This window comes from Urocitellus parryii, chromosome 9 (genome assembly GCF_045843805.1).
Source record: "Urocitellus parryii isolate mUroPar1 chromosome 9, mUroPar1.hap1, whole genome shotgun sequence".
Taxonomy (NCBI): domain Eukaryota; kingdom Metazoa; phylum Chordata; class Mammalia; order Rodentia; family Sciuridae; genus Urocitellus; species Urocitellus parryii.
The window spans coordinates 101,995,855-102,009,704 of record NC_135539.1 but is presented as its reverse complement, the minus strand read 5'-3'; the positions used below and the strand labels follow the sequence as shown (position 1 = coordinate 102,009,704).

Below are 13,850 nucleotides of genomic sequence, written 5' to 3'. Positions count from 1 at the left end.
TCATATCTAAAAACCATTAGATTTCTATTAAAAATTGTCTTTTCTCCCATTAGTTTTAGGTACAATCAGAATATCAGATCTATGCTGATCTTTTTTAAAGACTGAATGGTGAAGGCAATTTCTATAGGAACAGGGGGTTAGCTTGGTGTGTTGTTCCTTCTCTACTTAGGGTGTTTATATGTATATTCTGCATAGTTAAATACTTCACTAGAATACAAAATGTGTTAAGCAGTCTGTGAGCCATATACAGGCTCTAGGTAAAATAACTTTCTTCTGTTAGTGGAAAATATGAAGATGGGATTTTGCAGGTAGTAGAGAAGCTAAGTAAACATCTTAAAGGAGTTGCTTTAGAAGATTTGTACCTGTCTCTGATGGCAGCAATAAAAAGCATTCATAAAGACTGTAATATTTAATTAAGGAGTCCCACTTTACCAGTTTGGTATATACACTGGTCTTCACTATTAGGGTTTTGCATCCATTAGAAAAAGGTAAAGTGAAAAACAACAGTCAAGTTCCAGGACCTTGACACCAGTGTTGCAATGGCCTCATTGTTAACAGTGGGTCCAAATGGGGCTTTTTGAAAATTCTGGGATTTTAAAAGATTTTCAGGCAATGGTATTAAAACAAAACAAAACAAACAAACAAAACAAAACTTTTTGAATAGACCTTAGAACACTATTACAAAGAAATTTTAAGACCTATATGTAATCTCTCATTTCCTCCTCCTACTAAATAAGTAGAAATGAACATTTAGAAGAAAAACTCATTAAAAAATGGCAAATTTCTAATGACAAACTTGTAATCCTATAATAGGGTTATTATTTTATTTAGTATGTTTCAAAAGAGCAAATCAACTGGTAGTCTATAGTTCCCTTAACACCCTGTCCTCTTACAATATCCCTAGGAAAAAATAATTCTTATTTGGCAAATCACCAAGGCTTTCAAATGGTGGGCTGAACTTCCCTTCCTCATTGGCAAAATTTTGTGTAAGGGATCACCTGAAAAAGGTCTTTTATATGCATAAACCTTCTCTACTGATTTAAAACTTTTTTTTGGCAATATGAAAAATTTTAGAATCTTATTAGGAAAGTTGTTTCATATGGATTATCTCTACCTTTAATCAACCTGTAGAAACCATCTAATAATAACTATTAGTCCTTAGAAATAAAGATGATTACAAATCAACATTTTCTAAACTAAGAGCAATTTAGAATCTCTGATGCTATGAAGCAAATTATTCAGAAATAACTCCACAAGAGGCGTAAAATAAAAATGAGGTGTTTTGCTAAAAGTAACAGTTTAGGTCTTAAAAAGGTTAAGGCCATTGCCAGAAATCTAAATTCTTGGGAGACCTATTTAAATTGATTCAATTTACTCCAATGATTTAAATTTAAAAATCAGTTTACTAAACTTGAGTTGATCTTAAAAAAATATTAGCCTTTGGGATGAGAGAGGTAGATGTCTGGATGAATAGAATTTACAGTTCAGTCATGGTGAATTTAAAAAATACATTTTTTCTTTCAATAATTATTTTATGTTCTAAACAAGGTAAATTTTATAATATCTGCATTAAAATAATGTTGAGGGCACTCTGGTGATAACAATGATGAGGTTTATTTTTGTCACAATGTCTGAGGCAAACATTAATCGCTCTTTGTCATCTATGGACTTATTACTACATTGTCCAAAAGACAGAAAATTAATGGGTTTCACTGGTCAAAAATCCTTAAAAGAAAGCCAAATTCAAGGAATATGAAACAGCCAAGTCTGTTAAGAGATTTACTTAGAACTCCACTGATGGGATGATTGGAGATACAATCCTTTCTGGACTATCCTATTTACTTTTCACATTTTTTATTGGTATAGTCTATCTTATTTTAGATAACAGTGCATGTGCTCACCTCTACCTGGACATCATGCACAGACAAGAACTGAGCAAAGCATTAGAAAGCATTGACAGCTGAGATCAAAATAAATAAAATAAATGAACTTTTCTTCATACTTAGAAACAGTTGGAAATTACTGAAAAAATGTATAGGGTTTATGTTTTCACTTTAGCACCATGAACTGTGATGAAATCCTTTTCTAACACGATGTTAGGACTATGTGCAGTTAGGAAACTAGAGTGATGAGTCTGAGGCAATGTAGATTTCTGCTTCAAAACCAGCAACCATATGGTCATTTTAGAACTATGGGATAAGTGAATAAAAATTGTAAAACATTTCTTCTTGGCTTTTTCTTCTTAGGCAGATTTTCCTGAACTGGGGGTAGTAGCTGTAGGAGTGCTTTTTGGTAGAGGAAATCCAAGTCCCAATCCTTTTGGCCTCTGCATGGCTTGAATTGGCTCAGAGATCCCCTTGCCATCTCTTCCAAGGCCCGACCCAGGTGTCCAGCCCATATTCTGAAGCATTCGGTTTCCAATGTTGTTTTCTAGAATTGGCTGGGCGTTTTCACCTACAAATCCTGAAATGAGAAAATGACAATATATTTTAGTATGGACATAGGTGAAGATCTTCTGAGGCCAAAAAAACCCATGTTCTCTTGTTTTGTTTTGTTTTTTTTTTGGTAAGGTCTCAGAGAGCATTGTTTATTCATTTTTGGGTATCTATTATCATAGAGGAAACAATGGAAGAAAGATATCACTTTGAATTTCAATTCTACCATTTAGAAGCAGGGTAATTTAGTAGCTAATTCCTCTGGGCTTCTGTTTTCTCATATGTAAAACAGGCACAACACAACATACACTGCCTACTGCACACAAAGGGATGAGATCTTGTATGTAAAAGAAAGTCCTCTGAAAACCATGAATATTCTACAAATGGATTTATTTTCATTACCATGTTAGCCTTATGGGTATTCTGAAAATTGCTGAGTTTACACCCTATATGCCTGGGACCTTGACATGCAATAAAATCAAAACTAATATGAAACCAAACCAAACAAAAAGCACAACTGATGACATCCTGAATTCCTAGGAATTTACACTCTTATGATCCTCTTCTTGTCACTCACTATTCAGTCTCTTGCATTCCTTCTTCTTTTCACACTCCAGGTTTTAAGGTAAACAGATTCAGGTCAAGAGGGAAAATCAGAGAAAATAATATTGAATACACACATCTTCACAACAGTCCTCCTTAAGTCTCTTTAAAGATTTGCAGGATGACTGTTGTATATACATACCAGCTCAATCCTGATTCTAGAGTATTTCTGCTCTGAAATATACATAGTATCTTCTAGACAGATGGAAATGAGCAACTTAATACTCTTAAAGGCTCATGATTCAGACATCTCCTTGGTATCACTGATATTCTCCCGTCATCACTGATATTCTCCTCCTGACTCAGGATTATGAGAGTAATTTCTTCCCTACTCCTACACTCTTCCACCTGAAGACAAAAGTTTTGGAACTCTCTTTTCTACTCCACTGAGATTCTGTCAGGATGGTAATATAAGGCACAGAAGGATCTTCAAGCATCAATAACAATAATAAAAACATTACCTATGGGGCATCACACTGTAGTACTGTCTATCTCCTGGTCTGGGTGGTGTGTACACATATGGCCAAGTTATTATTGTTCTTAAAACTGCAAAAATACATTTTGATGTTTCTGTGGTATATTTATTTCATATGAAAAAAGAAATGTCAGTGTTGAACCAGTGGTATACCTTATCTGGTAATTTGTATCTGTCATTCTGAGTTGCAGAACAAGGAAAAGTGCTAGAGATAAATTTTAGTAATTATAACTCTTAACTACTGTGGAGTAATTATCAATTGATTTTGAAGGTCCTTTATCAAACATTTTGGTATTCTCATTATTCATATAGTTTAGGATTGAAAATGTTAACAATAATAATCTTTGTCACTTGCTAAATTCAATACAGGGAGTAAGAACTAAGTTATACAATAATCATTTGGCTTTAAACTTATCAAACGGATTCTTAGTTCATTGAAACAAGTACCTTGACATGGAACGGGGAAAAAAAATCTCTGAGAACGTGCAGTTAGAATAGTAGTGGCTAATATAAAGAGAAAACTTTTGACTAACAATAATTTACTGTTTGATCAGGACAAATAAGCATAAATAGGGATTGTGTGTGTGTGTGTGTGTGTGTGTGTGTGTGTATGTATGTGTATGAGAGAGAATAAAGGATGGAGTTCTTGGTTATTAAAAAAAAAGAACAGCCTTTTATCAAAAATCATGCTAATATAACAAAAAAGCAATTGGGTTTTTATTTTGAAATTATGATTATGGTGGCAACCTAGACAGACCTTGAAGTTATGTACAAAAGAGCAGCTGCTGATCAGGTATGCCAGGGAAATGCTTTAGCATTTTGTATACTATTCCTGATTTTTCAATGATTGCCATGAGTTAATTTAATTCTGTCCATAAGCTAAAATCAGATCAGAGGTCTAATGCTGCCGTAGGCTACACATCTGTTTATTTTTGGTATAACAGCTTGCAAAAGTTCAACTTCAAAATTTGTTTAATATTTAAGAAAAAATATGAGGCCAATTTAAAATCTCTCTACAGACGGCTAAATGATGGTCAATTTTCAGTTCCAAAGTGAATAGCAAGTGATAACTGATTCACTATGATATTTTAAAATGCTGGTATTTTAAGCATCGAGGCTTAGGGGTGGTCACTCTACTCTCAAGCATGTAATTTTATAAAAATGGAAAAAAATCTCATTCTCTCTCATTTTTTTTAAATGCTGGTTTCATTTCTTGTTTTCCTAAAGATAAAGTAAAATGAAGCAGTTTCTTGTACTTAGAATAAAGAAAAAAGGACATTTAATTCCTCAAATCTAAGTCTTTTCATATAGAAACACAATCTTAAAAAAAAAAGTAATAGATACTTCATTTTTCAAGGAAAATGATTCTACAGCGAGATCCCCTGTTGGTCTCTCATCCTTATTTTATGAGATTAAGACCTGGGAGTGGAACAACTCAGTCTCAACACAGTATCTACCACTACCATAATTTCCTTTTCGTTTGCTCCTGGCAGTGCTAAATCCTTTAAGTCCTTTCCTAGAAGGCTCTCCTTCTGCTTGGGCAATTGTAGCAAAATGTAGCCTACTAACCCTTCTGCATGCTCCTGCTCCCAGCCCTGCCTGCTGGATCTCATATCTATTACAGCCAAGTCAGTCCTTTCCCCTCAAATCTTCCAAAGAGTACTGTGGAGGGCAATTCACTTGCGTAATTGGCTCAAGAGATGAAAATCTTGTATCGGCCTCTCTTAGCCACTAATCTATCCAGCTGACTGCAAGCCTAATTGGCAGCTTGTTTAGTAATTTGGCTCCGAAAGTGTTGTATTGATGTTGGATCAACAGCCAATAGAAGGGGAGGTGACACATGCTGCTTCCCATATAACAGCCAGTGGACTCCGCCTCTGTCCCTGCCCTGTGTTCAGAGGCATTTATTAGTTCACGATCACTCTTTCTTCCCTCTTCTTTTCCATATGACTTTACTGAGTGGTACAGCTATTATTATTGTTAATGATGTTATTTAAATGTTGAGTTACAACACTGTACTCTTCTCAGTAACTAATTTAGGGACATAGGTTTTTCATAATAAGAGCTCAAGGGGTAGCATTCACTAAGCACAATTTGAGAAGTGAGAAAGTGGTTGTCAAATGTTTTATTTCAATTGCTAATACAAAAAAGCCCCATTAATTCAGACTATTCTGAATTTTATCTGAAATGTCAGACATTTTTCATTGTGACTCACTGAATAAAATCAGTTTGAATAACTAATTGCTTAAAAATACAATATACTTGTTTTATAAACAATAGAAATTCAATGCAAAACCGTTTCTTTCTCTTTAGTTTCTTTTTCTTAAGTGATGAAAGCTTTGAATCAAAGACAAGATCTGTTATTGCCCTTGGAAGAGCAAGTGTTCAGAGGACTAGATGCTTTGGTTATACAAAACTATATTTCTTAGAGAATGATTATGGAATAAAGAATATGCACTTTCACAAAAGTAAGTCTTACAACAAAAAACTGTAGTTGCAAAGGTACAGAGGGCTGTTTATAGTCTGTTTACTATGGTCTGTTTGCTATGTATTAGATATGTGGAACACTGGGTTATGTATGTGACATCACTTCTATTCCTATAACTATTGGCAAGGGGGGGGGGAATATCCACCCGCTCACCCCCCCCACCCCCGGTACTGGGGATTGAACCCAGGGGCACTCTGCCACTCAGCTACATTCGCTCCTATTCCTCTTAAATTTTTTTTTTTTTTAATCTGGAGACAGGGTATCATTAAGTTGCCAATGCTGGTCTCAAAAAATTGCAGTTTCAGGCAACTCCTGAGGCAGTTTCCCAAGATTCTGAGATTATAGGTGTACGCCACCATGCCAGGCCAAGGAAGAATTCTTAATGGTCCTCAGAGAGATGAAGTCACATGATGGCACAGCAAATAAGTAACAATTCAAACTTTGGTTAAGCTTACTCCAAAAGCATACATACCTTCTAATACCTCCACTGTCTTCCTATGACACATTCTTAAATGCCCCAGTAACAATGTGAACTTTGCACACTTGAGTCAAAATGCTAGCCTTTCTGTTGAATCAGAATTAAACTCCTGTAATCAAGTTTCTATCATTTCTTCTGCCACATTTTCCCAACCAACTGGTGTTTGATTCTTTTCCAAGGTTTCCAACTCCTAGAAAACTTACTAGTTTAAACAAGCATGACAAGTTTGACTAAAGAGACTGCAATACCTCAAGATTCATTCTGCTATAAATCCAGCTACTCTAGTTTTCTTTGGCTACTATTTAAATTATGTTTTAGTTGTATTTATTATAAAAAGAACACACTGGGTTTTATTCTTTTATTCCCTGAATTTAATTGATGACTTTACTCCATTTACATTCATTGTGATTACTGATATGCCTGGGTTTATCTTTACTATGTAATTTATATTACTTAATGTTATTAACCTAGCTTTTTCCATGAATTTTTTACTTTTTGTTTGGCATCTATTCCTTGTTTATTTTAGTTTCATAACTATGCACTTTTTCTATTTGTTTAAGAAATTATCTTTAAAGTCAAAATGCATATCTGATTTATTTCTTCACATATTATACATTATTATTGTCCAGAATTTTACATTCAAATTAATCATCTTCAAGGTCATTGTTATGGTCATTATGATTACTTTTGTACATTCAGTCTTAGTTTAGCTTTAAGTACTTGTTCAACAATTTCTTTGTTCATTATTCCTTCATGATTTTCATTTTTTAAAAATGTATTTTGGATCAGGGATGTCAGTGGGAAGGCAGGGCCTGCAGAAGGTTCTGCACATCACAGGAGACAAGTAAGTGCAGGGAGAGAGCCTAGAGATGGGGTGAGCCCTCTGCCCCACTTCTTAGGCAGGGAGTAGTACGCAGAATAAATAAAGAGCTCCAAAACCTTCACCTCCCCAAACAAGTGATCCACTTATTAGATGATAAAGAACTAACCAGACACTTCTCAATAGAAGAAAAACAAATGAACAACCAATATGTGAATAAAAGTTCATATCACTAACAATTAGGGAAATGCCAATGACAATGAGGTTCCTTCTCACTTCACCAGAATGGCAGTTATCAAGAATACAAGTAATGACAGGTGCTGGAGGAAACCTGGGGAGAGGACCCTCACACCTTGTTGCTGGGACAGCAGATGAGAACCACCCTGAGGAGAGCAGGTGGAAACACTTCAGAACAACAGGGAGGAAGCCACAGTGGGACCCAGCTCTCCTTCTGCTTGGTTTTTACCCCAAAGACCCAAGTCAGCACAGTGCTGGGACAGGGCCACTGCAGGGCTTATATAGTGCAATTCCCAAGACCAGGTTATGCAACCAGCCCAGGTGCCCTTCACTAGTGGATGGATAAAGGAAATGTGGGTCATGTACTGTGGTAGTAGTAGCAAATGTGACTCCATTTTGTTTGATGACTTCATTCTGTAAAACAACTATGCCAAGTAGAAGAGTCATGACTGCAGCAAGATGTTCTTTTCCTTTTGCTATAGAAACCTTTAAGAACACGAAACTACCTAATGGGGTATTGTTTCTGTAACTGGGGTCACTGGGCTAACGATGATTGGTTAGGCTTCCCTCTGCTTGACTGCACTGTCCCGCTTCTGTAACCTGGCTTGTTTGCATTGGCTAGACCCCCTGAACATCCCTTTTGCGGTTTTCAGGCTTATAAGGAGTGCCCTTGCAATTGTTCAGGGCTGATCAGGGGAACAGCTTTATGTTCTGGTCAGCCGCCACCGGTGTGCTTCAATAAAGGCTTGATTCGATTAAAAAAAAAAAAAAAAAAAAAAAAAAATGTATTTTGTTTCTTCTATCCAAGGAATCAAATTTAGTAATTATCAATCTTTACCTAAAATTGACTTCATTTATCCTCATTCTTGGATGATAGTTTAGTTGGACATATAATTTTAGGTTGATTTGGTTATTTTACCTCAGCACTTTGAAAATCTTATCCCCAGAACTGCATTAGAATTTTAAAGTTTGCTATCAGTAAAATTTCATTCCTATATAGGTGAAATATTTTCTTCTTGGTTGCTCTTAAGTTCTTCTCTTTATTTTTGGTTTTCAAGTTTTATTACAATGTGTTCAGATATGGCTTTATATTTAATATTTCCAATATAGACTTGTACTTTAAAATATAATATTTGGATTATATTTAGTTTAAAAAATTCTGTGCTGTCTTCTTCAATACTGCCCCTCTCTCATCTTCCTTCTGAAAATTCTAGCCTCTCTTCTATATTTTTCATCTTTTTATCTCTTTGTGCTGCTTTTGATTATTGAGATTTATGGTAAAATTCACTGTATTTTCACCTGTATCTAACCTTCCTTTAACCCGGCCAGTGATCTTATAATTTTCAAAACCCATAAAATAACCTTTAGTTTCCACTTGGTTTTTCACCACAACTGTCTTTTCCTTTTCCACAGTTATTCCCTTTCATTTTTAATCTTTTTCTATAACTAAGTTTTTAGTCTTGGTTTATGAGATCATCTTCAGTAAGCTTTAATTTACAGGGCTTCTTTGTGGCCTGGGTTGTAGCAGGTACCTTATTATAGTTTGGTGTGAGGGGTCCCCCAAAAGCTCATGTGTGAGACAATGCAAGAAGGTTCAGAGGAGAAATGATTGGGTTATGAGAGTCTTGATCCAATCAGTGAATTAATCCCCTGATAGGGATTAACTGAAATGGTAGGATACAGCTGGAGGAAGTGGGAATTAGGGGTGTGGCTTTGGGGTATATATTTGTATCTGGCCAGGGGAGATCTCTCTCTGCTTTCTGACCACCATGTGAGCTGCTTCCTTCTGCCATACTCTTCTGCCCCTATGTTCTGCCTCATCTTGAGCCCTGAGTAATGGAGCTGGCCTTCTATGGATTAAAACCTCTGAAACTGTGAGCCCTCAAATAAACTTTTCTTTCTCTGATTGTTCTGGTCAGATCTTTTAGTCACAGTGGTGAAATAGCTGACTCAAAAACATACCTCTAAGTAGTTCTGCATTTGTTTCAGAGACCATTTTTTTATGGCTTAGTGTAATTTTAATAAAAAATTCATATGAGGGCCACCTCTTTGTTGTAAATCTTCAGAGATATTTCTAGCTGGAGTCCAAGTCGAAACAAAATTCTAAATTCTTATTATTCCCTGTGCCTATGGATGGGTTTGTTTCTAATCTGTCCATTTAGATGGTGATTTTAGAGGTTCTGACTTCACCAGCAGATTTACACTCAGCCCTCAGGCATGGCTCCTTTTCTGGAAGGATCTAACAAACTTGACTCAAAGGTTTCAGGATTGGTTGGTACATGTGGGCGTGGGGCTATGCAGCACCATGTTTTCTGGTCTTGAATATTTCCCTTACTTTCCTGCAGTCTCAACTATATAACTAAAAAAAGATGGCTTTACATTTTATTCAGCATTTTCAGGTAGTCTGAAGTTTGACTATTTTTTCATGATTTAGTCTTTCACACTGTCAGGAACAGCAACTGTTTTCAAGCTTACATGTTTACTGACCCTGTCTATAAGTGTTGTTGAACTAAATGATAATGGAGGACTATTAAGACTCTACTAAAACACAGAACTGAATGGTGGCTCAGTGGTGTATGTGTCAAGAGATGAAGGGTTGCATATTTCCTAGGATTTTGCTATTCATTCAGATAGAGTTTAGCTTCAGAATTAGCAACAACAGTTCTCTCAGAAAAGCCTATTTTAAAGTCCTGGAAGAGACAAGATAATTGACGGTGCTCACATAGATTAAGTAAGGAAAGAAAATAAAAATATAATCAACAGAAAGATAAGTTTGGACAACTGAAGAAATCCAGCTCTTTGGAAAGCAGCTTGGTTAGATCAAACATTTCACATATATGACTTATTTAAAAGCATATCTTTTAAACCCACTCACTAATTATTATTATTTACAACCTGCCTTTCCTGCCTTAATTATTCATAAAGACTATTTTCCTGTTGAAATATCAGTAGCATGGGAAGAAAAAATTGAAAAATCACAAAAGCTGCAGTGTTATCTCTTGTTGAGAACTCTCACATGTCCATGGAAACAGAGCTATTTTGCAGCAATACCAAAAAATAGGCATGTCTTTTGTACAACTTGAAATGTATAGGATAAAGGATGACTTTGTACAATGAATATTTTCACTATATCATTTTAATAGAAAGCAAAATAGTGACAGGCAAATCTAATTGTGAATAACAATGAATTTAGAACTGTATAGTTAGTAAAATTTTTAAATTCAGTAGCCACAAATCCTCAGTAGGCTACTACTTCTACCCAAATGCAGACCATAGCCAACATTGATGCTTGCCTTTTAAAAAAGTTTTAATAATATTCTTCTTATTTTGTTCACTGCTTTTCTTCACCTTTACAGATGACATTTTTCAAACTATAAAATGCATTCTGCTGGCACACCTTCTTGCTTCAATAGTTCTCAATTTTATAATAGTAAATCTACATCCTTGCTACAGAGGCATCCACTATCTTTTGGTATGTGACTTTGAATGAGGCAGAAAACAAGCTATACATTAAAAAAAATCAATATCTAACCTTATCAATATTCATTTTACTTTGTCAATACAAAATACAAAGGCGAAAGAGCAGTAAATAAGCTAAAGCACTGAAATAAATTTGGTGTTCCTGTCACAATTAATAAATGTTCAGCCGATAACACTGCTGGCTGGTTTAGAGCCTTCTAAAGCAACTGAAATTATACTTCAATACTATTGCTAAAAAAGGGTGAGAAAAATTTTCACTACACTATCAGGTAAACATGATAAGACTTTGGGTTATCAATTTAAATTTTTTAAAATATATTTTATTATTTATTGTGAAAATAATATATTAACTGTTGATCTGGAGAGTCAAACTGTTATATAAACCCAATCTAGGATTAAAAAATTAAAAGTGTCTAGTTATAAGTTTTTGACATTTTTTTGGTAAACCCCTTCTATACTTGCTGTTTGCATAATATTTCATATAGAAATAAATGGATTATCAACAAATATTCAAGTTCTCAGTCTTTTAAATCTTCCTATTTTCAATGTGAGCATTTTCTCTTCTTGCATTTTTCCAACAGACTTATTGTCGGCTATAGGCAAAAGAACTGTGAAGATATATCTTAATTCAGTGTTTTCTGGGAAAACACTCATCTTTAAGGGCCTGTGACAATGGCTGGAATATTATATTCAACATAATCCTACATGCTAGCTCCATTTGGTAAGTTTACAAATAGAACTGACTTTATTACGTGAATGTCTATATTCCAGAATTTGAAGATTATAATTTTCAGGGAAAATATGGTGTAGGATTCATAACCTCATTATCAAAGTGTATTTATGCAAAAGCATTTCTTACTTGAATTTGGATAATAATCTTCACCTTAGAGCTGATTCATTAGTATTAGAAGATATTCTATTTAAAACTGAGGACTTTTAAATAACCTCAATTTCTTCCTCTTTGACAGGAACAGTTATGCATAGATTTAAGAATCTGCATTGAAAATGAGTAACATACTTCTATTCCATTATTTTTTGAGTAACTAAGAAAAAGACATTCTATTTCTATGAATTTTATCTTTCAAGTACAAATCTGGTAATAAAATAAGAAACCTGAATCAACAGTTTTGAAACATAGCATATAGACTATGCTGGTATAAACTGTGACAAAAACCTCTGTTAGGCTAGAGTTTAATGTTTGCACCTATACTCTGTATAAATGATTTCCTCTGATGTTACTGAGTTGTAACATCCAAATTGCCTTGTAGAAATAATTATATTACCCTTTCCTCAACCACTGTGCATTTTCCTTCTCACTTCACATGTGCTCAGTGTTTGGACCTGACCCTGATATTATTTTCTTTCCCTTACTGCTGCCACTGGGTGCTTTAGTAGTATTCCTAAGATTGTTCTCATACTGTTTCTACCACTAATGTTTGAATCATTGAGAGAGGAGGATTCAGGGGACCATTCAACTGGAATGGGGATGCTAAAGAAACCTGCACCTGCCTTATGAGAGCTCTGAATGAAGTTCTTATGACATGTCTTTGATCTAAAATGGGACTATATATTCCTTATGAAGAGACACATTAGAAATATCTAATAAATATTCTGTATTTCTACACAGTAATAGTGGGATAAATCTATAAAACTGAAGGCAGATAATACAGAGTTCAAATCAACATATGTACTTAGGACAGTTTTATATATATATTTTCTCACAAAATATGCTGTTATAAAAAGAGCAAGGGATCAGGGGTCATAAAGACTAAGCTTGACATCTCTTCTATATGCTCAATAGTTTTGTTGTCTTAAGTAGCTAACCCCAGTTTTCTACATTTTAATTTTATGATCTGTAAAGTAATGATAACAACACCCACCTTATACAACTGCTGTCAAGAAGAAATAATAAAATTTCTGGTACATCCTAGGTGATGAACAAATGGTAAATATTATCTTATACAAATCCTAGTATTCTATATACGCAGGCATCTCCTAATTGCAAATCCTGAAGATTCAATACAACTAGGGGAGGATGATCAGGTATTATAAGTAAATGTATAATTTTATAATATAGTCCCTAATATGGAACAACTGCATAGGAATGTTCGAATTTTAAGTTATTCTTCAAATTTCTAGTGCGAACTAGGGAATAGTTTCCCTCAATAGACAACATAACTTTCATGTGTTTGACTTTCTTCACACTCACCACAAAAATTCTCAAGTCTATCTATGTATATACATATATCTTTTTTCTTTTCACTGCTTATTCTTCTGTTGCTATGAATCTTATTTCATATTCTATAATTAAAATCACTTTTCTTGCAACAAGATCCTCAAATGAATTTGAGAGAAGGTTTATAAATCAGAATGGTTAAGGATCCCAGGCAACAGGTCAAGGTCATTCCTCTTTGAAACAAGTGTGTAAGCTGAAAACATTTCCTCACAGTCAGAGTTTGCTGCATTGTAAATGCATGCGTGTTAGCCATGGTTTATTCATAGATAGGTGTTGTCTACATTTTAATGCCCCGTTAGCTTCCTTCTGTCACTGACTTGTCTGTTCCTCCCTTACCACTGCTCTTGCACAAGGTCTTGAGATACATACTAATTTTATTTACATCCTTCACTACCACGCTTGGCTCTCTTTGCTCTCCCAAGAAGACTTCCTGCCCCTCTGTCCCATGGTGAGTTTCCTCTGCTCAGTACTTACATTTTTGAGGTAGAAGTGAGAGCTTTTTTTTTTTTTTATTCTAAGATTAATGCTGCTGAAATAAGGAAAGATGAACCCAAGATTGCTGAACTGGGCCTAGAACAACACTGCAACATTCATGAGT

General features: G+C 34.8%; 1 protein-coding gene across 1 annotated transcript in view; it reads right to left on the bottom strand.

Moving 5' to 3' along the window:
* Positions 1-841: 841 nt before the first annotated feature.
* The window catches only part of Gpatch2 (G-patch domain containing 2), a 175,033-nt gene continuing 162,024 nt past the window's right edge, over positions 842-13,850 (bottom strand). The window contains exon 10 of the mRNA XM_026388006.2: positions 842-2,463. Within this exon, the coding sequence (XP_026243791.2) occupies positions 2,243-2,463 (221 nt within the window). The 3' untranslated portion in view covers positions 842-2,242. The remainder of the gene's footprint in view (positions 2,464-13,850) is intronic.